Source organism: Glycine soja, chromosome 4, assembly GCF_004193775.1.
Source record: "Glycine soja cultivar W05 chromosome 4, ASM419377v2, whole genome shotgun sequence".
Lineage (NCBI taxonomy): Eukaryota > Viridiplantae > Streptophyta > Magnoliopsida > Fabales > Fabaceae > Glycine > Glycine soja.
In genome coordinates this window covers 3,326,239-3,353,605 of record NC_041005.1, presented here as the reverse complement: position 1 = coordinate 3,353,605, position 27,367 = coordinate 3,326,239, and the positions used below count along the sequence as shown (strand labels likewise).

The following is a 27,367-nucleotide window of genomic DNA, read 5'->3' as shown; positions in this document are numbered from 1 at the left end:
AAAGTGGCGGAATTAACGATCCTCTATCCTTTTGCTGTTCGCAATTCTGATGGCACGATCTCCAACGAGAGCAAAAATTAAAACAAGAGACAGGATAAGGAACAAACTAGGTTTTGAGAGGACCTTTTAGCTTTTATAGTTGAATTGGACTTTCCCAATACTAAAGACTCAAAAACATTTAACCCAAATAATTTAATTTATTATAAAAAAAACCAAATAAAATAAAATATTTAATAAAAACTAAAATATTTTGATAAATATATTATCTTTTTGATAAAATATATTATCTTTTGATAAATATATTACTCAAACGTGTCTGGTTAAAACCTCTTTAGCAAAATCTTTTTTTTTATAAGTGGGAAAAAATATTGGAGTAGGAAAAAGAGTACACTATCTAGTTTTAACTATAGTAAGACCTTAAGGGAGTTGCATTCCAGGTCCTAGGGATGACCCTTTGAAACATACTTGATTGCAAAAAGCAGACAATTCCTCCATTTGGATATATCCTGTTGTTCTCGCTCTGAGTTCATCCAAATCTTTGGGTTGCTTCTGACAGAGGCTACCAATGAATGACCCAGGTTTCTGTGTTGTAATCATGGAATACAGTGTGACACCAGGATTGAGATCTTTAATTTTGACAGAGACAACCGCGTATCTCTCTATGAATGACCACAACAATTTGTCATTAGCTTGATGCAGATTGACCAAAGCGACAAAAGTTGTGTGATGAGGACGACTAGTTGCATAATGCGCTCCCAAATGCTGGGCTAAGGTTGTGAATGAATCAATAGATCATGGGGGTAAGCATTTGTACCATTTTAGCGTTGGTCCCCTGAGGGAGGTAAGAAAGACCTTGCACAACACGACGTCGTTGTTTGAATATAAGTTTACCCGAGTGGTAAATGTTCGTCTGGATCTGATGTACTGTTATATCTTTCAATATTCAACGGCTTTCAGGTCATGGGTAGAGGTATGTCCTGATGCCATGGACAAATGGGTGCAAATGAATAGCATCATTGTGAATATTGGGGGACCTAAGTTTGGAGTGGCTTGGGGTTTCCTCCTGATTACTGTAGGAGGAGAGTTGAGTATGATTTTCTTGATTTCTCGTTTCGACATGGGTGGGTTTTTGAAAGGATGAAGAGTCTGGTGGGGTTGGTGGTGGAGGTGGATGATGGATCGCAACCTTTGCTTTGAGGTTCGCGTTCTCTTACCTTAACTATCACATGTCCACTTCGCGTTTTTCCCTCGAGGCCTTTAAGTCGGCCTCAATTTTCTTGCGTAATTGTTCCATTTGTGCTTTGATTGTCGATGTCTCTTCCTGAGTGGAGCAAGCAAACTACCTAGGATCGCTTCTCCTTGTTGCTACCATGTTATGGCCAAAGGAAAAAATTTCCTCAACCCTACGGTGGACACCAAATGTTCTAGCTAAGTTTCGGTGAACCAGAGCCGAGTTCTAGTTGAGTTGTGGTGAGCTATGGTCGAGTTTCGACGAGTTGTCTATCTTTCTCCTATCGTTCCTCGTTTCAATGGAATCTCCAATCTCCTAACCTGGTGTCTAGAGAAGTACTTGCTAAAAGAACTTCGACGATCAAGTAAGTTGGGTACAAGGTGTTTGTGTAGGTGTTACACTGACTAACTAATCCTTTTGGCATCGTATGTGATCGTGGAGAGCTAATTGTCATCACTAGCTGAGTAATTGCCAAGTTCATGGGTTGAATAGCACATAAGTACCACTAGCCGAGTAAGTATCGAGTTTATGAATTGTATAATACATATACATATATTTAAAAATTTGCTGATTGTTTATTTCTGCCAATTTTTTCTTTCATAATTATCTTATGTATATATTTATTTTTTTTATGAATATATTGACAAGTTACATTAAACAATAACGCATTCATACTAAAAAAATATAAATGTTAACGAATTCTCTCTCTATATATGTCCTATTAAGATCGCAATTTAACATCTCTCCCATTTCTTTTTTGAATGTGTATTTCATATACTATCCATTACTTAACAAAAACGTTTCTCTCTCTATCATCTCAAATTGCATTCTTTTTTATCTCAACTTTTAATATTCTTTTAAGAAATTTCCAATAATTGAAAACAATCTTATATTCGGCTTAATATATATCAAAACACTTTTAAAAGACTATAAAATGAAAATAAGAAATGTCAACACACATATAATATAATATTCAAACATTATTAGTATACTTTTTTTACCCTATTAATTAATCAGAAATTATTTTTATAATAATTATTATAAATTAGTTAATAAATTTATCATATAGAATGACTAGCAATTAGATGATAGTATATAAAAAAATTTAGGAGTTGAAATTTATTTATATTATCAATACATATATTTATCCATATTTTTATACTAAAATATTATAATATTTTCTAAAAGTTTATGTAGTATTAAAAAAAAAGATAGGTATGGTGAAATAATAGGTAGTTCCTATGAGTTCATTAACAACTTTGGAGAATGGACAATGCCCAGAAATCGATTACAACTATATATTTTCAGACTGCAGGGCCCGAGTTTGCCTCCCCTTATATATGCTTGGCTTAATTCTACCCCGAAGCAGGCCATGTTGCGTGAGCTATACTGGTTGAGGAGACAACTCGATTATACAATACAAAATTCAGAAGGGCCTTGTTATTTTCACATTCCACGATGTTAAACTCACACCCCAATTTTCCTGGGTTTTCTTACCAAAATATCCTTTAAGAAAACATGTTTTTCGTTGGGGTTTGTACACAACGAAAACTCATCTCTTTTGTGTTAGGAGGTGTGAATTCAGCACAGTAAAAACGAGTTTTCATTGTATATTGTGAAATTATTCACAATTAAAACTTTTTTTTGTTGTGTTAATTTATTTAATAAAAAACAAAACTTTATGATGTTTAGTTAATTTTATATACAAGTTATTTTTTTAAAAAAGTGACCTTTTAATAGTAATAAAATTAATCATGATACAAATTAGCTTTTTTTTTAATTGAAATTGAATTAATTACCATACACATTACCATTTTAATAGCTATCAAATTAATTATGATATAAAATACTTTTTTAATAGTACTATTATTAATTTAATTAAAATTAAAATATAATTTATATCATAATTAATTCAATTAATATTAAAAAGGATAACTATATTTTCATTTGTAATTTAATTACCATTAGAAAATTAATTCATATCATAATTAATTTGATTTACTATTAAAAATAATTTTTAAAAAAGTGACTTATATATAAAATTAACTAAACAACAAAAATACATTTTCATTGTGTATCTCAACAAAATATTTCCATTGTGCATATAAACAGCTTATGGAGATATCTAAGGGAAATGTATTTCTGTCAAATGTACTTTTATAAAAAAAAAAAAAAAACTAAAAAAAGTTGGGAGTAAACTTAACAAAAGTAGTGACGAAAATAACACAGGCCAGTTCTCAACCAACGAGACACAGCCCAAGAAGGACCCAATAAATGAAAATGAAGAAATAGTCGAGTCCATGGATTACCTCTATTAAAATTAAAATGGGATTCTCTCGGTTGGGGCACTGTTCGAACCTTATTAAAACTCACAATCCCGCTCTTAAAAAAATAGTGGATGAAACTTTAGTATTTCAGAATTTGTTATTCGATTATTTGTGTGTGTGTGTGTATATAATGTGTAAAAGCTTGAGAAGCAGGGCAATGAGCAGCAATGGTGTGGTATGAGATAGTGCCAAAGTGCAATGAATGGTTGATTCACATATTGCTTATCGTTCTGTGCAGAAACTAGTTGGCAACATCTATGATTGCTTCCAATTCTTCATGATTACGGTGGCGTTGGCGCAATCCTTGACTACGCCTATAAAATGTCACTTTCCTTCTCAACTAGACAAAACTAGTTTAGGAAATAGACAATGCTACTCAACACTGCAGTGTACCCGAGCTCGATGCTAACAGTTTATCTAACAGTATCTTGTGATTTCTGCATGCGCTCTATAAATGTTTTAAGAGTAAAATATTCTAAAATTAATAAAAAGGAAACGTGCATGATAATTTACATAAATTTTAAAAATTTCAATTAGATGAGAAAATATTTTAAATTATAAAATTATTATATAATTAATTCAATCTTTTTTTAGTAAAATCTCAATATATAGTCGTATAAAATTAGGGTCTAGTTGCATAAGCCCTCTAAAGAATTTTGAAATTTAATTGGTCCCTCAAACGTTAAAGTGTGGCTACTTTTATTTTTTAAAGTATATTTTTAGTTCTCTAAGTATGTGTTTGATGTAATAAAAAGACACAAGAGATAGAGTAATATCGGATGAATAATTGAGTTAATACTGTAAGTTCTTTCATAATCGAATACAAATAATTTTATATTATATTTTATTTGATGTGTTTATATATTAAATAAAATGATATAAATTTAGCTATAAAACTATAGATGCATTAGTCAACCAATTATTCAGTGTGGCTCTTCTTTCCCATTAGCATAACTTTTATTAAAAAAAATCATTTATGAGTTTCCAAACATAGCATGATTTGTATGGCTAAAAGATGTCGGCGTGGAAGGTGAGCAAATATATGGATTGTGATGGTGGTGATATAGGAAGGAGGAAGAGAGAAGTGAAAAAGGAGGAATGGAAGATGGGTGATGAAATAACCCAATTTCCAACGGTAATGGGTAGTTTTTTTGGGTACAGTGATAATTGGTAATTAAATAGCAAGGTTTAATGGCATTATAATGAAAGTTTTTTGAAAGGACATTATAGTGAAAGTTTATGGAAGGATAAATGTGACTTTTTAAAGCATAGAAAAAAGATAATAAACTAAATTAAAATTTGACGTAAAATTAAAGGATGAAATTACTACTTTACTTTTTCTTACAGTTAAATGGTTACGACTTACGATTGAGTAAAAACTTTAGATATATATAATAATAATAGGATTGAGCCTACGCTGGTATAGCCCCACACTGCCAGTTGTAGCTAGATATCCATTTATATCGATTGATTGACTGCCACTATTTGACCACATTCACCTCTCTGTAAAATCTAAAAAGGAAAAGGAAAAAAGAGAGACCAATTCCAACTAACAAATACTAAAGTATACTAAAGTGTTTACATGTGTAACATGATAGTGTATTGCAAGGCAAAGTATAATATTATGTTAAAAATAAAAATAAAAGAAATATATTTTACACTTTCAGTCAAGCTATAAATATGACGGGGGCATATAAATATATCTGTTAGTAATGGGTAACTTGAATTAATAATATTAATAATAAGAAATTAAAATATCCACCAAATAACATTTTTGTTTATGGAGTGATACTTAAGCTTCGATATATATTGAAGACAGTGCAAGATAATTTAATTATCAAATGTGTGAAGCCGTGAAAGAATAACATTTTTGTTTTATATAAGTTACTATTGTCACGATCCGATACTCTTCTTTTACTTTGACCTAGATGACATCCTTTTTTTTTTTTCTTCTTCTTACAAACAACTTTTTACTTCGACAATTATCTTCTATCGGCAGTAACCTAAGGTAGATTGCTCATGTCAGTATGTCATGCTCCTCTGTGTACGTAAAGTCAACAACATGAGAAGTTGAGAAAGCACTTTATTTTTATATGGAAAATGATAATATTCGGATTACTACTATCACTCAGAGGATTTAGAAACCCTTTTTTTTTCCCTCAAAAGCCTACACGCGCTATCCTTTTGCGTTTTGAAGATAAGAAAATGAGAATTGAGACAATAAAATCGAACGATAATTGGGCCACGTTGAGCGAAGCTGGCCCCGAATTGGACCACATGTAGGATCTGATTACCCAAATGTGGCATAATGTGTTCCGTAAAAATAATTTATGGTAAATCAAAAAAATTACTTACCGAGTCGTGAATAATGTCGCTTTTTTTAAGACATTTTATGGTACTGTCAAAAATTGTGCAAGGAGACCATCAACCACCACATTAAAGGAACATTTCTAAAATTACACCATTTTGTATGACTTGAAAAGTCACTCTAATAATCAACCGAAAATATGACTTGAAAAGTCACTTTAATGGTCAACCGAAAATTTAGTGCGGCTAAAATTTGGGAGGAAAAAAAAAAGTTGAGAAAATATTTCTCAGTTGAGACAAAAAAAAATAAAAAAAAGAGACTCTCTATATAAAGGGAGTGAAATATTATTCAAATGTTTATCCTAAAGATGTGGGATTTGAATTTTTTTTTTTTTTAAACTTTCACCCATTGTATTCTAACACTAAGAAATAATAAAATGATGGCATAAGTTGTGGATCCCTTCCACGCAAAGACAACAAGAGAAGATGGCAGATCTAGACCTAGTTAATGCAGAACTGTACTGAGTAGCAGCAGTGTGTTGGCATTACCCAGGTTGAGATAGTGACAGCTTCCATGCCCCAGCCCAAGCCCACAAGCCCATTGGATACTTATCCCGTGCACCATGTGAACAAGCCTTTACGCAGTTTCAGTGCTGATAAAGAAGAAAATAAATAGATTTCTAATTTTGAATGAAAGAGAAATAAAAAAGAAAAGAATTCACGTTCCATTTGATATTTTTGTATATACGTCTCCTCCTGTGCATTGCATTGAGGCCGTGAGATAGAGGGCTTCTTGACCATTAATAACAGTCACGCCCGGAATGTGTATCTCTATCTCCTGGTAACTTGACAATTCGAATTGTTGTTTCGCCTCTTCAATTCTACTCCAAAATCAGATTCTATAATTTCTATTATAAGTATAGGGGGCCCCTCTATCTCTATTCCATCCATTTTTCTTTCTTCTGCTATTCAATGTTGATGAGCATCTCATTTATTATTATATTTTAATTAAAAGGAGCTTCTATAGTTCTTCGGATCAATTATTTCCCCGAGTTCAATCATATAATTATAGTATGAAACTGGAATTTCTACATTCTACACTACTTAATGCATTCACGCGGTGAAATCAATTTTGACTGTAGAACCATATTTAAAGTGTAGGGTCCAAATTCCGTGGACCCCCTTCTCCCTGTACGAGAAATTGAGAAAGACAGAAAAGAAAATATCAGAAGAATGAAAACAAAGGGAATGCCGAGTAGAGATTACCAATTCTAGATTCCATATTAATAAAGATAGGTCATAGAAAAGTGGTTGAAAAGCCTTTTGGCACGACATGAATTATACGAATCACTAACATGGCCGTCCAATTGGAGAGGTAAAAGGTCGATTATGATTGACCATGGGATTATGATGATTGCTTAGTGCAAATAATTTGAGGGTGTAAAGCCATATTTAATCGCAACAGTTGTCCAAGAAGTAGAACTGCCTATATATATTTGGTTTAGGTGTGCAGATAGTGTGCTTAACTCGTGGATCAAGTGGAATGAAGATTAGCTAAAATAATTTTTAAGTTCTAATTATAACTTTAATTGAAAGCCTTATAGTAACATATTCTTTAATTGAAATTAATTTGATAAATTTTTACAGTATATAATAGCACTCGATAATAGAAGTATAAACCTGAACTGGTCAAAAGCATAACACTGCTGCCTAGCACCACCTGTTTGCCGATTTCAAAGATTCAAGTGTACACAAATAAATTAGACAAAGAAAAAAGCAGCCAATTACGTGTTCCTCCTTTCACCAATAGTCCACAGGAGACTATCATTGTCTTTTCTCTCCTTTTCTTTTTGGGTTGAAATACGCGCTGTTGCATTCTACAGTCTTAGATAGCAAAAAAATTTACATAGTGGACTACTCAAATAGACTCTGCTTTAATTATTTCATAATTTGGTAGCAAACAGTTTTTAAAACTAATATTGAATTTAATCTCTATTATGTTTCAAGAAACTATACGTAACACTTGTTTTGGCAAAAAATCTAATTCACTGTAATGCCGGGCAAAATAAGGTGAGATATGCGACCCATACAAGCCCTTAGTGTCTGTATCTCTCTATGCAATGAACTAAATCTCACCCCACAGGAAATTGGATATCATGCCACACCGTCAACATCAACCCACACTGTAATGACGGCGATTATAATTTGTATTTTAGAATTAGTTTATCAGCAAAACAATATCAATATATATATATAATTTTTTTTACGTTTTGTCCTTTCTTTTTAAGTTAATTATACCCTTTCCCGTGTATAGAACCGAGAGACAAGACGTTAGCTCTGAAAACCATCTCCATTCTTTTTTGCTGCCATCAATAAGAAATTTAAAAATAAATTATATATATTATATTTATACACTATAAAACTATGATTATAAAAAGTAGCATAATGCAATGCGATATTGTCATGTTAGCCGTTAACATAAGAAGATCCTATCCCATGGATTGTGATGCAATGTAACATTATAGAAGTGCTCACAATTTTTCTTGGTGAAATTAATGTTTTAGTTTTCTTCTCAATATTATATCAACCACGACACTCAACCTCTTAAAAAAAAAAAACTCAAAGCTGCACATATATAGAGAAAGGGAATAAAGTCAAGCAATGGTCCCCTTTGATTAGGGAAGGCACATGCAGGGTCTTTCGTGGGTGTCTTTTGCGTGTTATGAACAAGACAGAAGCAAGATCCACTACACAAAAAAATTGTTTTGCCGGGCAAGGCAATTAATTGTTAAACTCTAGTGACTTGTTTTTTAATCGCATTTTATTTTCTACTTAAATGGTCATGGTCTTATATTTTCGTACACTAACTGATCCAAATGAACCAACAAGGTTTCAAATTAAGACGGCCAGTTTATATTATACTTTTTTTTTTCTTAAGTTGCTGCTCTGCTGCAACTAGAAAATGTGTAGACATTAGGTTTTATATTCTTTAAGCATTATCATTAACAATTTTTTAAGAAAATGCAATAATTTTCTGTAAAGGCTTTGTAGAATTTAGTGGATTTAATGATATAAAAATACCATAATTTTTCTTCTCTTGCACATATGTAACTGTGGTAAAAAAAATTTGGAGGGTTGAGATCTGAGCAAACTGCTTGATGATTTGCCTTCATTGAATTTGACTTGGTCCTGTTTGATGAGATGAAATGCCAATAAAACTTTGCGCTGCTTCCGAGAAAGGATGGAAACGAATTTTGCACTTTGAGCTTCAAAAATCAAAATCCATTGCATACCTCCCAACAAACGCTTTCTATCTAAGTAGTGAAAGCAAAAGATTATTGGCACGGCTTTTTTTTTTTTTTCCTCTCGTTTCTTTTGCCTGTTAAACCAATAAGTGCCCAATGCTAATTGACCCACTCAACATAAAATACTTGTTATTTTTTCTATTTTTTAATTTGATGAAATAAGAAAAAGATAAGCAATACATACAAGCTAAGTACAATATTTGCCTCAGATGTCACAACGTAGAGATCTCTATAAGAAGATCCGACAAACTAATCTTTTTGAAGTTGATCTGTTGCTTAACCCTACCGAAAATCTTTCAAAATGTCAAGCTGATTTGTTCTAACTTTGAAATACTGAAATCAACATTTTCGTTAAAAATATTTTGAAGTTGTCTGCAGATCCATCAATGCAAAGATTACTCAAATACTACAATGGGGAAGACAAGGGTCCGCCTTGGCTTTTGCTATGACAAAAAGACACGAGGAAAAGGGAAAATTTAGAAATTTGAGAACAATTGAACAAGCACGAAAGAAATAGAAATAAAAATAAAAATAAAAGTGATAGAAACATAAAAGGAAAAGGATGCTATTACAGCTGGCTAACTCATTATATGATTACTTTTTACTATAATTGCAATACAAAGGAAAACTGGACTCACCCCAACGAGGTCAACCCCCCAATAAATAATCAGTCATTGATATCTTCATTTCAATATGTGCCGGTGGCCGACAATATGTTTCTCCCCTCACAAGCAAAACAAAAATTCATTCCCGTAAATCTTTCAACCCAACTCTCTCCCTTCCGCATGTTCCATTGCAACGTTATCCAGCTAGCACAAACAACCCACCTAGCTTGCTTTCCCTCTAAACAATTGTTTTTTAGTTCGAATTCCCACTGTTTGATTTTGTCCGGAACTTAGGATATGCTTGGTCGTGGGAAAAGAAAAAAAAGGAGGGAATAGGTGAGAAAAGAAATAGATAAAAATAAAGATGATTTGGTCGAAGAAAAATAAAAAGATAGAATTTATGAAAATATCCTTTTAAGATTAATATGTTTTTTTTGCACAGTTAATATAAACAATAACAATAAGGTAAAATGTCAAATTTCTGCCAAATCTTCTCGTATGTAGGTGAAGATCGGCAACATGAATCCCACCGTTCTTTTAAAAAAATTCTTCTCTCCCATGCTCAACCAAATAGGCAGCTCACTCTCTCTACCCTCCCCCCATCTTTCTTTTGCATGTACCAAATCATGCTTAATTACACTTACTTAATAATGTTCCTTGTCTCTCCCCAAATATATATTTGGCGAGAATCCAATTCAGTTATTTTCACAAATTCGATGTTTGTTGCCATAAGATATTGTAAAAAGAAAAAGAAAATTAAAGTGATTTAAAAATTAAAACTTAATATATATATGTATATATATATATATACACGGTCGATTTATTGGGATAAAGTAAAAGACAATAAATACACTTTAGTCCAGGGATATGCTCATATACTACTATTATTTAATATATATTTTTATAAATTTGTTCCTCATAAAATGCCAACTATCTCTGCTTCCAGTCCTACAGCCATCTCAAGTCTAATCTAATTCCATTAATAAATGCTTTCATGAATGGAAGGGGGGAAGTAGTGCTAGGCAGAGATGGTTGGCAATTTAACTTGCTCGTCAAAAGGAGAAAAAAAAGAAAGATACGCTGTTATTAAAGCGGGGAAAAGACTATATATGTTTTCCATAAGAAAGGGAGGGTAGTTGAAATTAAATTAAAGGCGACGGAGAAAAACTGAGTTGGAAGGGTTTGGTAGAAGCAGCTGCTATTTTTCACTCCTACTCTTCTTTGACAATGGTTCCGGTGAGGAAGAGACCCAAGAGTCATTGGAGCTACTATCACAGCTAAACGACACATCCATCACGCCGTTTGGGCTTCCAGGAATCCACCCTATTCCAAACTTGCGTTTCATGCATTGCTTCCCCTCGAACTCTGACCACAATTCCAGCATCAGCTTGCAACACGAATTCACCTTCTCCTGTACACATACATACATACATCAGTTCCAGATTTAACAACTAACCGCATTATTGCATAATTCAAAACCATATTAAAAGACGGAACATCAATCAACCTTGTCGATTCTGAGAATACCAAATAGCTGGCTCTTGTATTCAGCTTCTAGACTAGGCTCTACGCTTTTCAGAACTTGCATCATCGTAGCAGTTGCCAACACAGAAGGTAGATAACTCATGAACCTCGAATCTGCAATGTTGGAAAACAAAACGAAAAGCAAATTAAAATCTAAAAACAATAATTATGAATAAGAAAACTGACATTGCATGAAAGATGTAACAAAAATACCTCCAATGAGGGAGAGAAGAACGCCTTCAGACTTAGTGAGGAACTCCCAGAAGAGATGATCCTTCAATCCAAGTCTTCTTGTGAAGTAATCAAGAAAAGAGAGAGAGGTTGGAGGGTTCATCTTCCATCCAAGAGTGGAAAGGATCAAAATCTCCATCTTTTTAATCGTCTTGGCTTCGAACAAGTATCTACTCTCCTCCACCTACACAATTCAAGATAGTTGCTGGGTAAGATTTGGTATCTTTGAAATTAGAGAGTGAAGAAAGAAAGAAAGAAACATACTTGTTGAAGGTCAATAAGAAAGGGAACGTGTGTCTCGTCCACTTTGGCAGCGAGGGAGAGGCAAGCGACGGCAGCGAGCCGAGTCATCCATGGCTTAATGTCATTCTGAAAGCGGAAGCTGAAGAGAAAACGGTCAAAGTAGTTGACAGCAAGAACAGCGGTGAGGGCAGAGAAGGAGTAGTGGGCGTTTACTTTGAGAATCCACTCCACGGCTTCTATGCGAGCACCCTCCAAGGCAGGGTTGCTTTGGAGACAGCAAGTGCTTAGTGGGTTGTGTTGTTCTTTCTCCAACAGCGATGCCAACTCTTGTTCGTCCCAAAACATGTCGCTTTCGAGCAACAAATGAGGGGAGGACTCAGGGGAGTTGTTTACTAAGGTGCTGCTACTATTGCTATTACTGTTACCGTACTCCTCCTCTGCTTGGTCAAATTCACCTTCCCCTATCCAATGCTCTTCGGAGCAGTATAGGGTGTCCAAAAGGGATTTTTGATGGTGGTAAGCCATCTTGGATCTGGGACTTTTATGGGATGGAGAGTGCGGAATGCCCCGATGGAGAAGGAGGCATTTCCATTCTCAGAACACACAATTTGAGGAGTTAGAAAGGAAGGGGTGAGTGAGTGACCACTGAGCAGTGACAATAATCGAGACCGTGTTATTTATTCTCGGGTTTCCCAAACCGAACCAAATGTTACTTTTTTTTCTTGGGAGTGTCTCGCGCTAGCTCCCAGACCCGGATGAAACATGGGCCATGCACCACATTACTCGACACGTGACAATTGTACCCTACAATTTAATGGATCCCCTCTTCGCCTTCTTTCACCCCTTCATGTTAAACATCGTGTTACTATACTGTTAACTATCAATTAATTTATGGAATGTTTAAAGGGTAGTAGTAGTTGAGGTACAACTGTACAATTCAATCAGACTCAACAGTACTTTCTTTTCTTCCTAATGCCCATCCATTGCTGACAAATTGTTTTTAAAAAATAAAAAACACTAATCACCTAAATAATGCGCTAAATTGTTGCATGTATCTATAGCTAGAGAGACTCAGAGAGAATTGTTGCATTTATCCTTTAATTTGATTTTAAAATTTAATCTCAATTCATTATCGTTTTATTTTATTACAGTCTGTCAAACATTAAAAATTTAAAATGTTAGTATATGATTTCATTTTAGAGTAGAAAAGAGAAAAATATAGAAAGTGGCGCGCGGGGGAATTAACACGAAGACAGTGGCAGACACGTGAAAATAACATGTTTGAATTATCTCTTTGTTTCTGATGTCTGATTTGTGAGGTTTGACAAGTCCTGGTCATGTCCTGCACCGATTTTACATTAAAAACATTTTTGTAAAATGGCTGTGATGCATGCAGAATATTTTACCGGAACTGCAGTCCTATGCTTATTGCTTCATCAAGAAGTTAAACAAAGTTAAGACAAATAATTAACAGATTTCATAATTCCCAGATCAGTTACTTTCTTTCTTTCTTTCTTCCAACGGAATTGAAGACTCTCTGCAGCAGTTATATTTGTGCAATCCGGATCTCTCCTGCAAAGGACCCCTCAAGCCTAAGAAAAAAGTGTTTCTCCCTCTCTCAAGTTCATTTGAAAATAAACTTGCTGTCGATTTTAAATGTCATATTAACAAATATAAAACAATTATTTTTAAAAATATTTTATGTTTTAAAATTATTACAATAGAAAAATCCTATATTAAAAATACTCAAAAAGAATAATAATAATAATAATAATAATCACAAAAGTATATTTTTTTAATTTGAGTAAATAAAAACATATTAAATACAATTTAGTATTTCTCTACCTTTTCAGTTTATCTAAATAAAAGAAACAATTTTTCAATGTTTTTTCCAGATCATGCTTTTTAACTCTATTTTTTCTTTTTCTTATAAGTGTTAAATAATTTATTTATTTTTCTTTATAAGGTTATTTCAAGTAATTCATATGGCTTAAAAAGTTATTCATTCAGTTAATCATATTAAATTTGGTCAATAATGTGTATTGTTTTTTTTTCTAAAATATCCTTAATTTTTTTAAAATTAGTTATCTCTCTTTTTGAAGAGAGATAGTTAACTAAGAGGTTTTTAGGAAGAAAAATAGTCAATACAAAAATAATCTTAAAAAAAATTTGAATTGCAAGACTTTTGCACAAGTAGGGATTCAATACAACAATAATCTTAAAAATAATTGTTTAGTCATCTAATTTCTTAGATGATAATCGTATACTTGTGCATTCAATTTTTTTTCTTGAAAATTATTGCAAGACTTTTTTTTTTTCTTTTCTAATCAAGATGTTCCTCACTCGAGATTTGACCTCTTTCAATTGATATTTTTTCACATGAATGTGTGCTTGAATCCCTACTCATATGCTTAAGAATAAAAAATATTTATTAATTATATCACAACATATTAGTATTGCTGCTGGTAAGATGCGAAGATGCCTCTAATGCAAGTGAACTATAATTTCCTTCAATTCTTTGCATCACTGCATGCAATCCTGTTGAGTCTGCATCATGGTTCTATTGCGGAAGCCCAAAGAAGATTATAGAAAGAGACTTTAAATAAATCAAGCCCTTTGCCCTTCGGTGAGATTTCTCATCTCATTTCATTTGCAATTCGGGAGCATCATTCCCCTGTGGTTCAGAGACCGAAAACTATAACACAATATGACAATTACGGAAGTATACACTTCCCAACATAATTTACTACTAATATGCAACACAAAGCAAGGACAACTCAGTTCTTTGTTTTTTTTTTTTTGACGTACGATAAAGAGATGTCTCTGCAAGCCATTGCCCCATTACAATAAATGGTTGCAAACAGAGCAGCGGACCGTAGGAATAGGACTGAATCAGAGCTACGATAGAGAGGCATGTCTTTCGAGTTACTTCAAAAATTTCCCCTCTTGGCCATGCCATGCAGGTCAAAATTATTGATAGTTAATAGTAATTAGTACCTCTGCTTATGGCTGTAAATAACTAATTGCGACATACGCGTGTAGCGGGGGGGGGGGGGGGGGGGGGTTAATTTTTCTGTGATGACATGTTGCTTTCTCTCTTTTCTTTTCCATTCTTTTCTTTTTTGCATCTTTGTTTTCAAATTCTTCTACTTCTACTACTACCCCTTTTGTAGGCTCGATCTCCGAGGAACGAAGTTGGGTGGAGTGGGGGGCAGATAAAGAGAAAAATGCAAACAAAAAAGGGGTAGCTAATAGCTATATCCACATAGTGCAAGCAGGTGAGACAGAAGCAGTGATGGTGGTTGTGGATTGTTGAAGCTAGTTCGTGGTTTCCAGCACACCACTACCGCAACAAGCAACCTTTTTTTCTCACTGCTCTTTACTCTTGGGCACCAAACTATAGTACGAAATGTCACCAGTTGGTCACTGTTTAAGTATAGTTAATTAATTTTAGTTATTCGTTTTGGCCAAAGCAATGCACATTTTTTGCGATTAACGCTGTGCTATGCAAAAGTATTTATTTTGTTATGACAAGATCATTATTATGAGTTTTCTTTTTTCTAATTCTAACTTTCTCCGCAAAGTAGTGTGCTAGTCTACATATAATTTCTAAGACAAAAACAGCGACATGCGCTTTATACTGGTCAAAGTCAGACATGTCCACTCCCTGAAGGATCAGAGAGTGGCTGATGGTGATTTCTTTCCATTTCAATCGCGGAGCAGGAAAATAAAGGAGCAAGACCCCTTTATTGGGACTCATGAACCCTTTCTACAGATGGTACAAGTAGACCTAGAGAGATGCTGCTATCGTTCTATCTTAGGATGTGTTTGAGACAGAGATGAAATGAGATAAAAAAAAAAATAATTAAAAAAATTGTTTGATAGAAATGAAATATTTAAATTAAAATGATTAAATGAGTAATAAAATAAAAAAATAAAATTAAAAAATTATAAAATATCAATTTTACTTCATCTTTTAAAAAAAATTACTCAATGAAAATTTTCTTAAAAAATAAAATAAAAATAATGCTATCCAAAAATAACAAACATATTACAGGAAGAAAACTCACATGGTTTCACATGAAAAAGGAAGACCAGTTTTTTGATAATTCATTTTTTTACTGTATATTTCATTTCATTTTTTAGGTGAAAGTTTTTCATATTTGCTGCACGTCATTTCTTTCTCTTTCAGCTCTGTTTGCAAATGATCCACACGATACAGTTATAGTACTTTTAGTTCAATTCATTGTTGCATTACTTTTACCTTTGAAGCTTAGGATCATATTCATATTCGAGGGAAATGGAACATCTTAACATCGCGTGCGTCTTTTTGGATTATTATATGCTTTATTTTAAAAATATTATTAATTTTAAGAATGAATAACTATAAAAAATGTATCTAATGATTGTTTGATAAAGACAAAAGAAGATGAAAAAGAAGTTAAATAAATCGTAAAATTTTATGAGATTCATATTTTTACTTACAATATAAAAATTATATTATTTTAATAATTTATCATATTTTTATATTTTTTGTTTGGATTAATTTTTTGAAAAATAATTTTAAAATAATAAAATTCTTTTAAATACAAAAAAAACTAAAGCCGGAAGAAAAAAAGTTGTTGCAAATTTAGGATAAATTGGGAATAATGTTTTAAAGGAAAAAAAACTATTGAAAACTAATCATAAGCTTTAATTTTTCTATATGCATGAAAGAACATGAATGAGAGAGAAGACCAGCAATACGTTCCATTTACAAAACAAATGAAAGTAAAATGGTATGAAAAGAGTGAAAAATAGAAAAAGAGGATTATTTATTTGAGATAAAAGAGGGTTATTTTTTTTAAAAAAAAAGTGATGGCAAATACTAAATGTGATTTATATTTCTAAAACATTAAAACTATTTTTTATTTAAATTATCTTTGTAAAATAGTATTTAGACTTGTAGAATGAAATAATATTAATCTTTAGGTTTGATTTGTCAAGTCCATTTTCTTATAGTTAAGGCACATGAGTGCTCTGGACAAAAACATTTAAGCTAGATTTATTATGTATTATTTTATTAAAACAAATATTTAAAATTTAAATTCTCAATTTCCACATAATAAAGGTAAATTGTGCATGGTTAGAGTTATTAAATATTACTATAATGTAAAAGTTTTGGGGAATCAAATAACAAATTAATAAAATTAACCCATAAAAAATAATTAATATAATTCTTTAAACTTATTGAATTCTCCGAATTCTTAAACTCATGATCCTAACCCGTACTAAGAAGAAAAAAAGAATGTGACAAGAGTGATGGGCCACAAGGATCTTGATCCAGCTGGTTGAAGATGGGGTCCGCAATAGAGAGTCAGAGCTTAATGATAATGTTTTCCGCACACAACTACCATGAGCCCAGGGGTTGACCTTTCTCTCCTGCAGTTTTTACCTCTTTTCTTCCACGAAACAAAAATGAGCTGATTATTAATATAGAAGATTGTCATACACAATGACGACAAAAGTTTAGCTCCGCCTAACATGGACTTTGTAAACCTTGGTCCCATGATGCTTGGATATAATAAACGACTAGAATTACATTCAAATTGACTGGCTATACTGGTCAATGCATGGTCATGTTACAACTATCAAAATTTTGCCATTTAGTTATCGTATAAGTGTTTGGATTAGTTCTAAACTTCTGACTGAAATCCCAGAAAGTCTTGTGTTCTAATTAAATAAGTCAATTCCTATTTCGTTATCTTTAGACTGCAACTCTGTCAAATACATATATTGCAGAATGGATATGGATAAAAATCTTTGGCTGAAAGGGGAAATTTTAGCTTTGATTAGGTGTAACGAAGATTAAAACAAGGACTTTGTTAAGATCAAAGAACTTTATTTGATTAGCTTCATGCCTTCATCTCAATTTGCTTGATTTAAATCGCAAAGGCAACCTTAATCATAATAAGTCTGCAGCAGGTAAGAAAACGAAGGATTTTGGTAGGTAACATCACAGTCATAATCATATATATATATATATATATATATATATATATATATATATATCTTAATGATGTCATGTTACTCTACTAAGCACTTAAGCTTACAAGTAGGGGGCTTTTCACTTTAAATAAATGTTTTTCTTGCTGCATCTTTTTCTCTTGCATTTATGAATTTGTAGAAACTTTATGCAAAATTTCTATTCCACTGTTTTGAACAATCCCTTTAAAAGGTTCCATTATGTCATAAGCTAACCATCAGAGAAAGAAATTGTCCTCTAATGACCATTTTTTTTTTTGCTATTATTGCTGAGCATGATGACCACATCGAAGCCATTAATTGATTGTGTTTAAAGCTTCAGTCCACACACATCACCTGGGCATTAAAATTTAAATATAATTAACTAATCTGAGTAAAAGTACCATTTTTTTTCTTCTGAAAATATTATGCGTGGTGACATCAGTCTATATAATTAAGGATATTTCACAAATCATTCAAAAATTCAATTATTATTTGTTATCTAAGTCACTAAACTTACATGCTATTTTGGTCCCTAATTTTATGTTAATAGCATCACTTAAATCACCTTTTTTTTTTAACTTTGGAGTAATGTGATTGACGGATTGCACATAGACTTATTTGAATTCTTTTTAGTTTTAGAGATTAATATAATTAAATACAATAATGCTATACACTTTCATAGACTGAAATAGTAGTTTACTCTAGTTAATTTTTTATACGAATTTACAAATGTTGTTAGTCTTGAGAGTCCCTTTTTACTTAAGGGAGAAAAGAAAATACGATCATAGATGCTGAAGTGCTGAAACCATGTGGTATCTAAACTGAGACAAGAGTGTTTGATTTTTTTTAAAAAAATTGTTTTTCATTTTTTTTCTTACAATTATAAAAATTTATTTATTTTTTATTCCTTTTTTATAAATATTTGTATAATAAATCGTGAAATAATTTCATTATTTTTAAAATTTAGGTTTTGAAAATGAAAAACAAAATGAAAATAAAGTGTAAATTATGTAATTTAAATGAAAAATTATCAAAAATATTTTTCAAAAAGTAAAATTAAATTTTAGATGAGAAGTATTGGCAAATGGTAACACAAAAGTTACAAATAAACTGATTAAAATATATTGACAATACAAAGATTATTGTTATTACTATTTAATTATATATTATTATATATTTAAAAATGATTAATTTTATAATAATTATTTTAAAATTTACAATTAGAATAATTTATAATTAATTGAAAATATAAAACAAAATTAAAAATATTTAAAAAAAATAGGTTAAAGTATTGAATTTCTGTAATAATAGCTGACTAGTGGGAAAGTTAATGACAGACCTCAAAATATAATAGAAAAGTGCTGACAAAGAAACCATGCTTCCCTTGCTGATTTACACTCTCAGATCTTAGAACAGTTTTTACTTTTTACTCTTGGTAGTAATCTTCATCTGTGTCAAAACTTATAAAGGACTATCAAATAATATTAAATTAAAACTAAATTTCTTTCTTCTCTTAAATTAACCATTTTCTTAGGGACTAGGAATTTTTGCCTTTTGACTGAATTTTGTAGATAATTTTTAAAATAATTATTATAAAGTTAATATTATTATGATATATAATGATTTATAATTAGACGATAATATAAAAATATTTACTGCTCTAAGTTAAATAAAAAACGGGAGAAGATTAGGATGAAGAAGCTGAGAGTACAATGAAGGTTGTAAAGTAGTAGAAGTTCAATATTTACAGGCAATTTCTTCAACAACTATAGTGTACAGACGACATTCCCTCAAATCGTTGAACGTTTTTCAGTGTTCTCAACCTCCTACATTTAACACTATTTCTCTGTATATGGTTCACAATCATTTCGACCAAACCCGACATAATTTTCATGTTTGAATTGGTTCTTGAAAATATTTCAGACGACTATTACTCTCATTATTTTGCTATTTGATTAATGTGTTAGTGATTTTGCATATTTAAATCTAGGTATTGTGAAATCCACCAAAGACCCAGTCATCTCTTCACTGGAGCCCACCACTCTGACCTTAGTAGATTAATCGACCAAGTTGTTTTCTCTCATTGCTATTCGGAGAATAGAAGCTGAGACAAAGAGGTTGGTAGTTTGATCGTAGGGGCTATGGAATGCTATGTTATTTCCTATTATTGGTGCTAAAGTTTCAAATTCTTGTTCTGTGTTAGAATCTAATTTCCCTTTCGAGTTTTTTGGTTCTATGCTTTATTGGAAAAATGATAAAGATTTATATGTCGTGTCTGATTACTTTTTCTATTTTAAATCATTACATTGTTCTTGAACTCTAAATGATATTTACTAATTCGCATTATGGAGGACGCCAATAAATTAAAGTGAATCAGATACTCTCTCTCCACGTCTGATTCGTCAAATACGAAGAAGCAGGTCTTAATAGCTTCTGATTTACGGGCCCAAGACGCTGAATCAAACACGCTGGGAATTCTCACCCCTCACGTGCAGTTATTTTGCGTTCGTTCATCGGATACACCAGAGGAAACCAACCCCTCTCCCAGACAGTAAGTTGGCCAAGTTCTTCAAGATTCAAATGGCAAAAAGAAAAAAAGGATCCAAGTTTAAATTCAGTGCTCCTTTGGTAAACTACTCAAATAAATTCCTCTCACCGTGACAGAAGTTCTAATATAAAATTTGTGGTTAAGATTTTAAAATGAATTTTACCGGAATTTAAACAATAGATCATGCTTAACACTTGGGGCTTGATGACATACTGCTACAATAACGGGAGTTTCTTCAGTGTTTGACTTATTATCAAAACCAACATAAAGAAAGATGATTCTGTATTGGGATTTAGAAACATATTCAGCTAAAAAATCTAAAAGTAGGCCAGACATAGTTTCTCTCCGTTTTGACTTGTGCAGAGTCCTACTTAACCTAGCTGAGCATGACCCTTTGACTCGTACATGTCCGGTCCCAACTACTCCTCAATTGCCCGTGACTAATATAGCTGGACACAGGACACCTCAATCAAAATCCATAATCCAGAATGGGTACAAACTACAAACTAAAATCCCAGGCTTCCCCCTCATTTTACAGAAATTGCCTTCGGGTCCAATGAATCCCCACATTCAAGGTGAAAGCATCCTTCTAAAATTAAGGGGGTTAAAAATTCAATGCTGAACAGCAAAACCATACAACATTAAAAAATAAAAATACGAAGACCATAAAACAACATTGAATTCTAGCAAATATCTTATATAATATTTTAGAGGTGGATCAACAACAAGATTCTGTTCCTTACTGCCAACCAGTTACCTAACCACCAATTTACAAGTCAACAAAGTGAAGTTCACTTCAATAATTTCCTGTGTAGCTTTCATAATAACTAATAAGCTTGATATCCCAGTCAATGATTATCCACTACCATTGACAATGGAGGCAGGACACTGAACAATAAGGGGGGAAAGCAGATGTAAAAAGCAGTCAGCACACCAAAGTATACAAATTCTACTATATATACATCAACCACTCCCACGCTTAAAATGTTCTCTAATAAACCTTTCCGCATGAGTAGGGTACTTATCTCTAATGTATTCCCGAAGGCACTTCTGATAGGAGAAATCAATCCAGCCACCATCAGTTCTTACAACAAAAAGACACCTTGATTGTCGATATTGGGGATGACGGTCAACCTACAAGAAAATAAGTCACATATTCATATCCTGCACTGTCTGTCTGCTATGGAGAGTAACCAGAGCAGATCATTGACATGCAAATCCAAATAATAATGGCTTAAGTTCAACAGTCTTGAGGTCAGTCAATGTAAATTTTAATAAAATAGGAAATGTATTTGAAAAACAAAGAAGTTGATAATTAAAAAAAAAAAAGGATTTAACTTGACTTCTCTAAATTGAGTACATTTGATTGGATTAATGGCCTTAGTTATCAAATTTTAATTGATAAAGAGGCGAAATGGTCTTCAGAACTGATTGTCAAATCAATCACATTCCTTTACTTAAATCTATATGAGAATATCTAAAAACTCATAATGATCCAGCACAAATATACTTAATGTATCTATGAGTGGCACAATTGGTAAGGACATTTAATCTAACTGGAGTGGTAACATAGATGATAATAGAACTATAGAAGATAACTGTTCCTTCAAAATACGTTAGCATTGGCAAAAGAAGCAGAAAGAAATAAAGAATGAAAAACCTTAACACTTTACAAAAGCACAAAACTGACAGAACTGCATATTGCATAGAAGACCTTTTTTAATCTTTAACATTTTGACTTAATTACACTTTTGTTCCTCTTGTTTTCACTAAAATTTGATTTTTACCCTTGTTTTAGTTCCTTTTGTTGCTCTCCAAAACTGAAAAATTATGCCTTATGTCAGTTTGACAGAGGTGGGACATTGAATTTGCTGCATGAAAACACCTAGTTTTTTTCTAGGGAATAAATCAAATTTGATTTGGTGGCACTCCATTTTTAATGATTTTGTTTACAATGAAATGATATTGCTCAATGCCACCACAAGCTAATGAGATTCGCTTAAATAACAAAGATACAAAACTAGTAGGACAAAACTTTGCAGTTAAATTGGGGAAATGTCTAAAAGATCAATAGTACAATTAAAGCCTATTAGCCTAATACTATTTTTGGGTACATAAAGGGGGCTAATGAAGCTCAACTAAATCCAACATCTTTCTAACATAAATTGTATATTAATCTGAAGATTTATCAAAAAGACATATATAATGTATAACTATTTAAAATTCTAAATATATAGTATCATTAATTCATAAAAACTACTAACTTAACCCTGTCAACAGGCTGCAAATAGGAAGTCAACTTGCATTTTGCATATTGTAGTTTTGGGCCTAGTGATGGAGAATAAGAAAAGAAACAGCCGTTTAAGTTGGTTCACCAAATTGTTCTACATGAATTTAAGGGATAAGCTACCGATTGTTTGAGAATTCTATTATTAATTTCAGCTTTTAGCTCTTAAATGTTTTTCTTTGATTGATCACCACCAAATTGATGTTTTAGCTTTGTATTGCAATGAAAATTGGGTATAAGGCTAGATCTGGATTAGGAATCATATGTTTCAGACATAAAGAAATAGAATCTAGTCCGTGTGCATTCTTATGAGTTCTTGAACTTAATATCTCTCTTTAATTGAGTTTCCCCTAAGAAATTAGGTTTCTAATTGAATAGTTTTCACCAAGGAATAGGGTTCTACCTATTCTAGTGATCTCAAATGATAATTGAGTGGATTGAATGTAATCAAAGAATAGTGAGATTGGATCAAGTGAAGGTAGAAGGATACCAATGCCTAACCACTTAATTATTCACAGCATTAACTTCATATTGTATTTCTTAGTTTCTTGCAATTTCATCGCATTTCATTCATTCTACTACATTGTCGCATTTTATTCTTTATTTTGGTACTGTTAGATCAACACCAATCCTCATGGTTAGTTCAACCTGCAATAGCTTGATAGTAAATGCTAATTGACTCAAAAATCTACGTGAAAATGATACTCTACTCATCATTATATTACTTATGGTGATTGGTATACTTGTCGTAGTTGTTTGTTAAAGGCAGGCACTAGACATCAAGGCCAAGGGTCTGGATTTAATGAGTCTGGATTAGCAGTAGATCAATGGTAGAGAATAAGTGGATTAAAGGTTCATTAGATATGTGAGGATAAGGTGAATTTGGAAGCCATGGGACGGGTTCAAAGAACTGATTTAGAAGCTGTTTGGAAGCAGTGATAAGTAACATGGGTAAATTGAAGGAATAGTAATTGGCTCTCAAGTCTCAATATTGTGGTAAGTAGTATCTGGGTAACAGAAGAGTCGGCAACCTATTTTAGCCAACATAACCAAATTAAAAGTATATCTTGGAAACCTACTTCACACACCACCTCCATTGCTAACAAAGCGTACCCCGATGGATTTTTTACTTCGCCAATCTGTTTCATCATCCCGCCAAAATTTACACCATCATGCCAACTTAGTTAAAAAAAAAAAAAAAACTCAACTAGCCCTAGACTGAAAATATATATATGATAAAAGGAACAATGTACTAAACTAACATGAAGAGCCAAAATACAAGGTTTTTTTTTTGGTAGAAAAAACAAGTTTAGGGGAATAGGTCCTATTCAAAGGTCAAGATAAGTCAGATGACTCAGTGATGGCTTATAGTGGTACTTACAAATGACCTTTCAATGAAAGGCAACCAAAAAGCATGAACCCAGGACCTTCTAGTGGATTGTGGACAATGTTCAATCTTTGTGGTTGAGCAAACCATGGTTTTATGCAGAAAGACAGCAGTGCAGATTCTTATTTCTAACTATTCACTGCAAAAACCATTGTCTCAAACTAAGCTCTAATAAAGTGGCACCCTTTTCTTTTTGGTTATAAATTCTTCTGCATAAATACAAGACAGAAGTGCTACGAGCACTAGCTAATTCGACAAAAATGGAATGGGTAAATTTTTAGGTGCACCATTCTTGAACTCAAAGTAATTCATAACAAAGGTAAGCCATCCATCATAATTCACCTAATCCTAGCAGCACAATCGCAGGGGTAGAAATTTATATCAATATTATAATCAGAATATAGCTCAAAATAGCATACAAACAGATCATCCTTGCTTAAACTGATATCATGCGTCTGAGACAATTGCACCCCTCCCAAGGGGATAAAAAAACTAGTCAAGATGGTTGTAGATGAAAATCAAGCCATTAAACCTGATGAAAGTGTTAGAAATCCCAATAAAAGTTTTATGTAATTAAAATTCAGGTAAGGTGTTTTATTTAAATTCGAAAGGAGTGAGAAACATATGATCTTGCCATTTTCCAAATATTATGATCTAGGTACAGCAAAATGGCATCATTAGAATGTTTTAAGTATTTGTGTTAGTAAGTTAGGAGTTATGGCAACCACAGTTAGAAGTTGCAGACTAATAAAATAAGCCATAGCAAAGCCCTCAATATAATTAATGTCATGATCAGGGCAAAAAGAAAGCCGCGTTGGTATTACTAAACGACGACGTACGCAACAACAAAACGCTTTTCAGATTGAGCAAGCGCTTACCATAATGGATTCAAGGCCACACCCAATCTTATCTTCAGAATGTGGATGGTATGCAAGGAGCTTCTCAACTATAGCCTTCTCGTCCTCCTCATTCAATCGCGCTCCATCCATGTACCTGCAGTGTGTGCAATATAGAATAAATAAATAAAAAATCACTTCACATTTTTTTTTATGAAATTAAGAAGTGACCTTCGTGAATGGAGAATATCCTTGGCGAGAACAACGATAGGTTCAATGTCGCTGAGAATCTCCTTTTCTTTGTCCTTCCATTTGCGGTAATCGGGGTCGTCCTCCCACCGCGCTTCACTTGACGGAGGATACTGAGCTTTCCGTGCAAAGGAGCTGTTGCTGATGCCGCCGGAGTTTGTTTTCTTCTCCGCTTCGTCCGACGGTAGGTTGGCGGCGGCGCTGCACCACATCCGGTGACGTGCGGCGACGCCTCCGGCGGTGAAGCGTTGGTAGTTGTGGAAGCAAACGCGGAGGAGCAGAGCCTGTCTAAGAAAAAGAGAGGCCATGGTTTATGGTGGGTTGGGTTGGGTTCTTTGCTGATTGGTGCTGATAATCTCGTAACGGGTCACACTCAATGGACCCCAAAACACAGTGGGTTCCTATGCAAGCCCACCTACAACGGGTTCCTATCCAAACAAAAAATATCAATATTTTTTATTTTTTTATCACATCTTATCATTTATTTATATTTTATCATATCATATCATATCATTTACTTTATTTAAATTCAATTTGTGTCTGTGAATTGATTTTAAAAATCAGAATTAGAGAGGATCATGTTTGGCTATATGTATACGGAATTGCAATATTCCAAGAGAATTCCCAGAATGGGGAAAGCAGTAAGCATTGATGAGATTCCCGATGAGTGTTTGGGTTGTATTTTCCAGTTATTTTCCCCCGGCGAGCGCAAGATGTTCTCCCTCGTATGTAGCCGCTGGCTGAAGATCGAAGGACAGACCTATCAGCGTCTGTCCCTGACCGCGGATGGTCTACTGTCAATCCCATGTACTTTCTCTCGCTTTTCTTCCCTCACCGAACTCACTCTAATAAATTCCCTTAGTAAGAGCATTGGGGACGAAGCTCTCACCCTCCTTACTCACCGCTGCTGCCCTAATCTCACCTTCTTCACTCTCCACTCTTCTATTCACTCAGACGCTTGCTTGGAGAATTTCGCCATGAACCACAAGGGTTTGAAGAAGTTTTCGGCCGTGTCTTGCATTTTCACATACAAAGGCTTGAAAGCATTCATGGATCATTGCGTCTCTCTGGAAGAACTCCGCCTCAAGTATCTTAACTCAAACCCCAATATTGCCAACGCCGACGAGGATGGGTTTGTAACGTCGTCATCGCTCAAAGCCCTTTATTTGGAGGGCGTTGATTTTTCTATCTTAAAAGCGATTTCAAAACGTTCCAGCTTAGAAGTTTTGCATCTTGAGATGATTGGCATGTGCAGTGACGAAGGACTTGTTGCAGTTTTGGAGGGTTGCAACCTTTTAAGAGAACTTCGTATCCGTAGAAGCTATTGTTGGGAGGCCAACCTTATGGGTGATAAAGTTTTGATAGCCATTGCTGAATGTTGTCCTAACCTTCAGGAGTTGGTTCTCGATGGGTTGAATCCCAGCACCAAAGCGAGTTTGGAAATGTTGGCATTCAAATGCCGGAGTATAGACCGATTGGCGTTGCGCGGAAAAAGTTCGATTGGCTATAGCGACTTAGCTTCCATATTGGCCAAACTGTTTCAGTCCAATGGATACATGCAATCTGCAGACGCTATGGGTTTTTTCGGTGTGAGGAAGGGTATGTTATCTAGTTTTTAATTTTTTTTATTAGCCAAAAAGTTTAGTTGTTAAACGAGTTTTGTTATTGTAGTTTTTAGCATTTGTTAGACATTTTTAAATTGTTAATTTTTAATTTTATATATTTCTTTTCTTTTTGTTTTTAACATTTATTACATTATTTTTTTTATTTAAGGTAAAATTTTAGTTTTTTTTTTACTTTTTTACATGTGATAGAATTTTCTCATTTTTAGTTTTTTATTTTATATTATTAATAGTGATATATAATAAGTTTATGTATTTTTTTGTTTTTTTGGATATTTTATAAATAAAAAGTTTCAAGTGTTTAAAATTAATTTAATACTAAAATTATAAATACTGCAAAATAATTTTTATCAATAAAACTAAATTAAAATTTGTTTAAAAGCATTCCTTAAATATGTTCATTTGTATAATTTTAAATTTTTTTAGCTATTTCAATAAATAATTTTATTAAATTTTTATAATTTAATAAGATAATTTTCATACTCACAATTAAATTTTTGACGTCAATTTTATCAAACATAACTTAACAAAAAAATATAAACCACAAAGTTCTTTCTTCAAATACTTAACACACATGAATGCCTGCGAGAGTATGCTATCGAACAAATAGAGAAAAATGAATTTTTTTAAATCATCATAATTAAGAGTATTTATATATT

General features: G+C 32.9%; 2 protein-coding genes across 2 annotated transcripts; both read right to left on the bottom strand.

Annotated features, from left to right (window-relative positions):
* Positions 1-10,973: 10,973 nt before the first annotated feature.
* On the bottom strand, positions 10,974-12,451 carry LOC114408733 (cyclin-D3-1-like). Its single transcript, XM_028371884.1, has 4 exons — positions 11,795-12,451; positions 11,513-11,714; positions 11,283-11,413; positions 10,974-11,186 (listed from the first exon to the last, which is right to left on the bottom strand). Exons 1-4 carry the CDS (start codon positions 12,296-12,298, stop codon positions 10,974-10,976), a joined length of 1,050 nt encoding a protein of 349 aa, XP_028227685.1. The 5' UTR covers positions 12,299-12,451.
* Positions 12,452-20,978: 8,527 nt separating this feature from the next.
* On the bottom strand, positions 20,979-25,431 carry LOC114408732 (protein DCL homolog, chloroplastic). The gene is made up of 3 exons (XM_028371883.1): positions 25,069-25,431; positions 24,880-24,994; positions 20,979-21,461 (listed from the first exon to the last, which is right to left on the bottom strand). Exons 1-3 carry the CDS (start codon positions 25,392-25,394, stop codon positions 21,291-21,293), a joined length of 612 nt encoding a protein of 203 aa, XP_028227684.1. The 5' UTR covers positions 25,395-25,431; the 3' UTR covers positions 20,979-21,290.
* Positions 25,432-27,367: the final 1,936 nt, after the last annotated feature.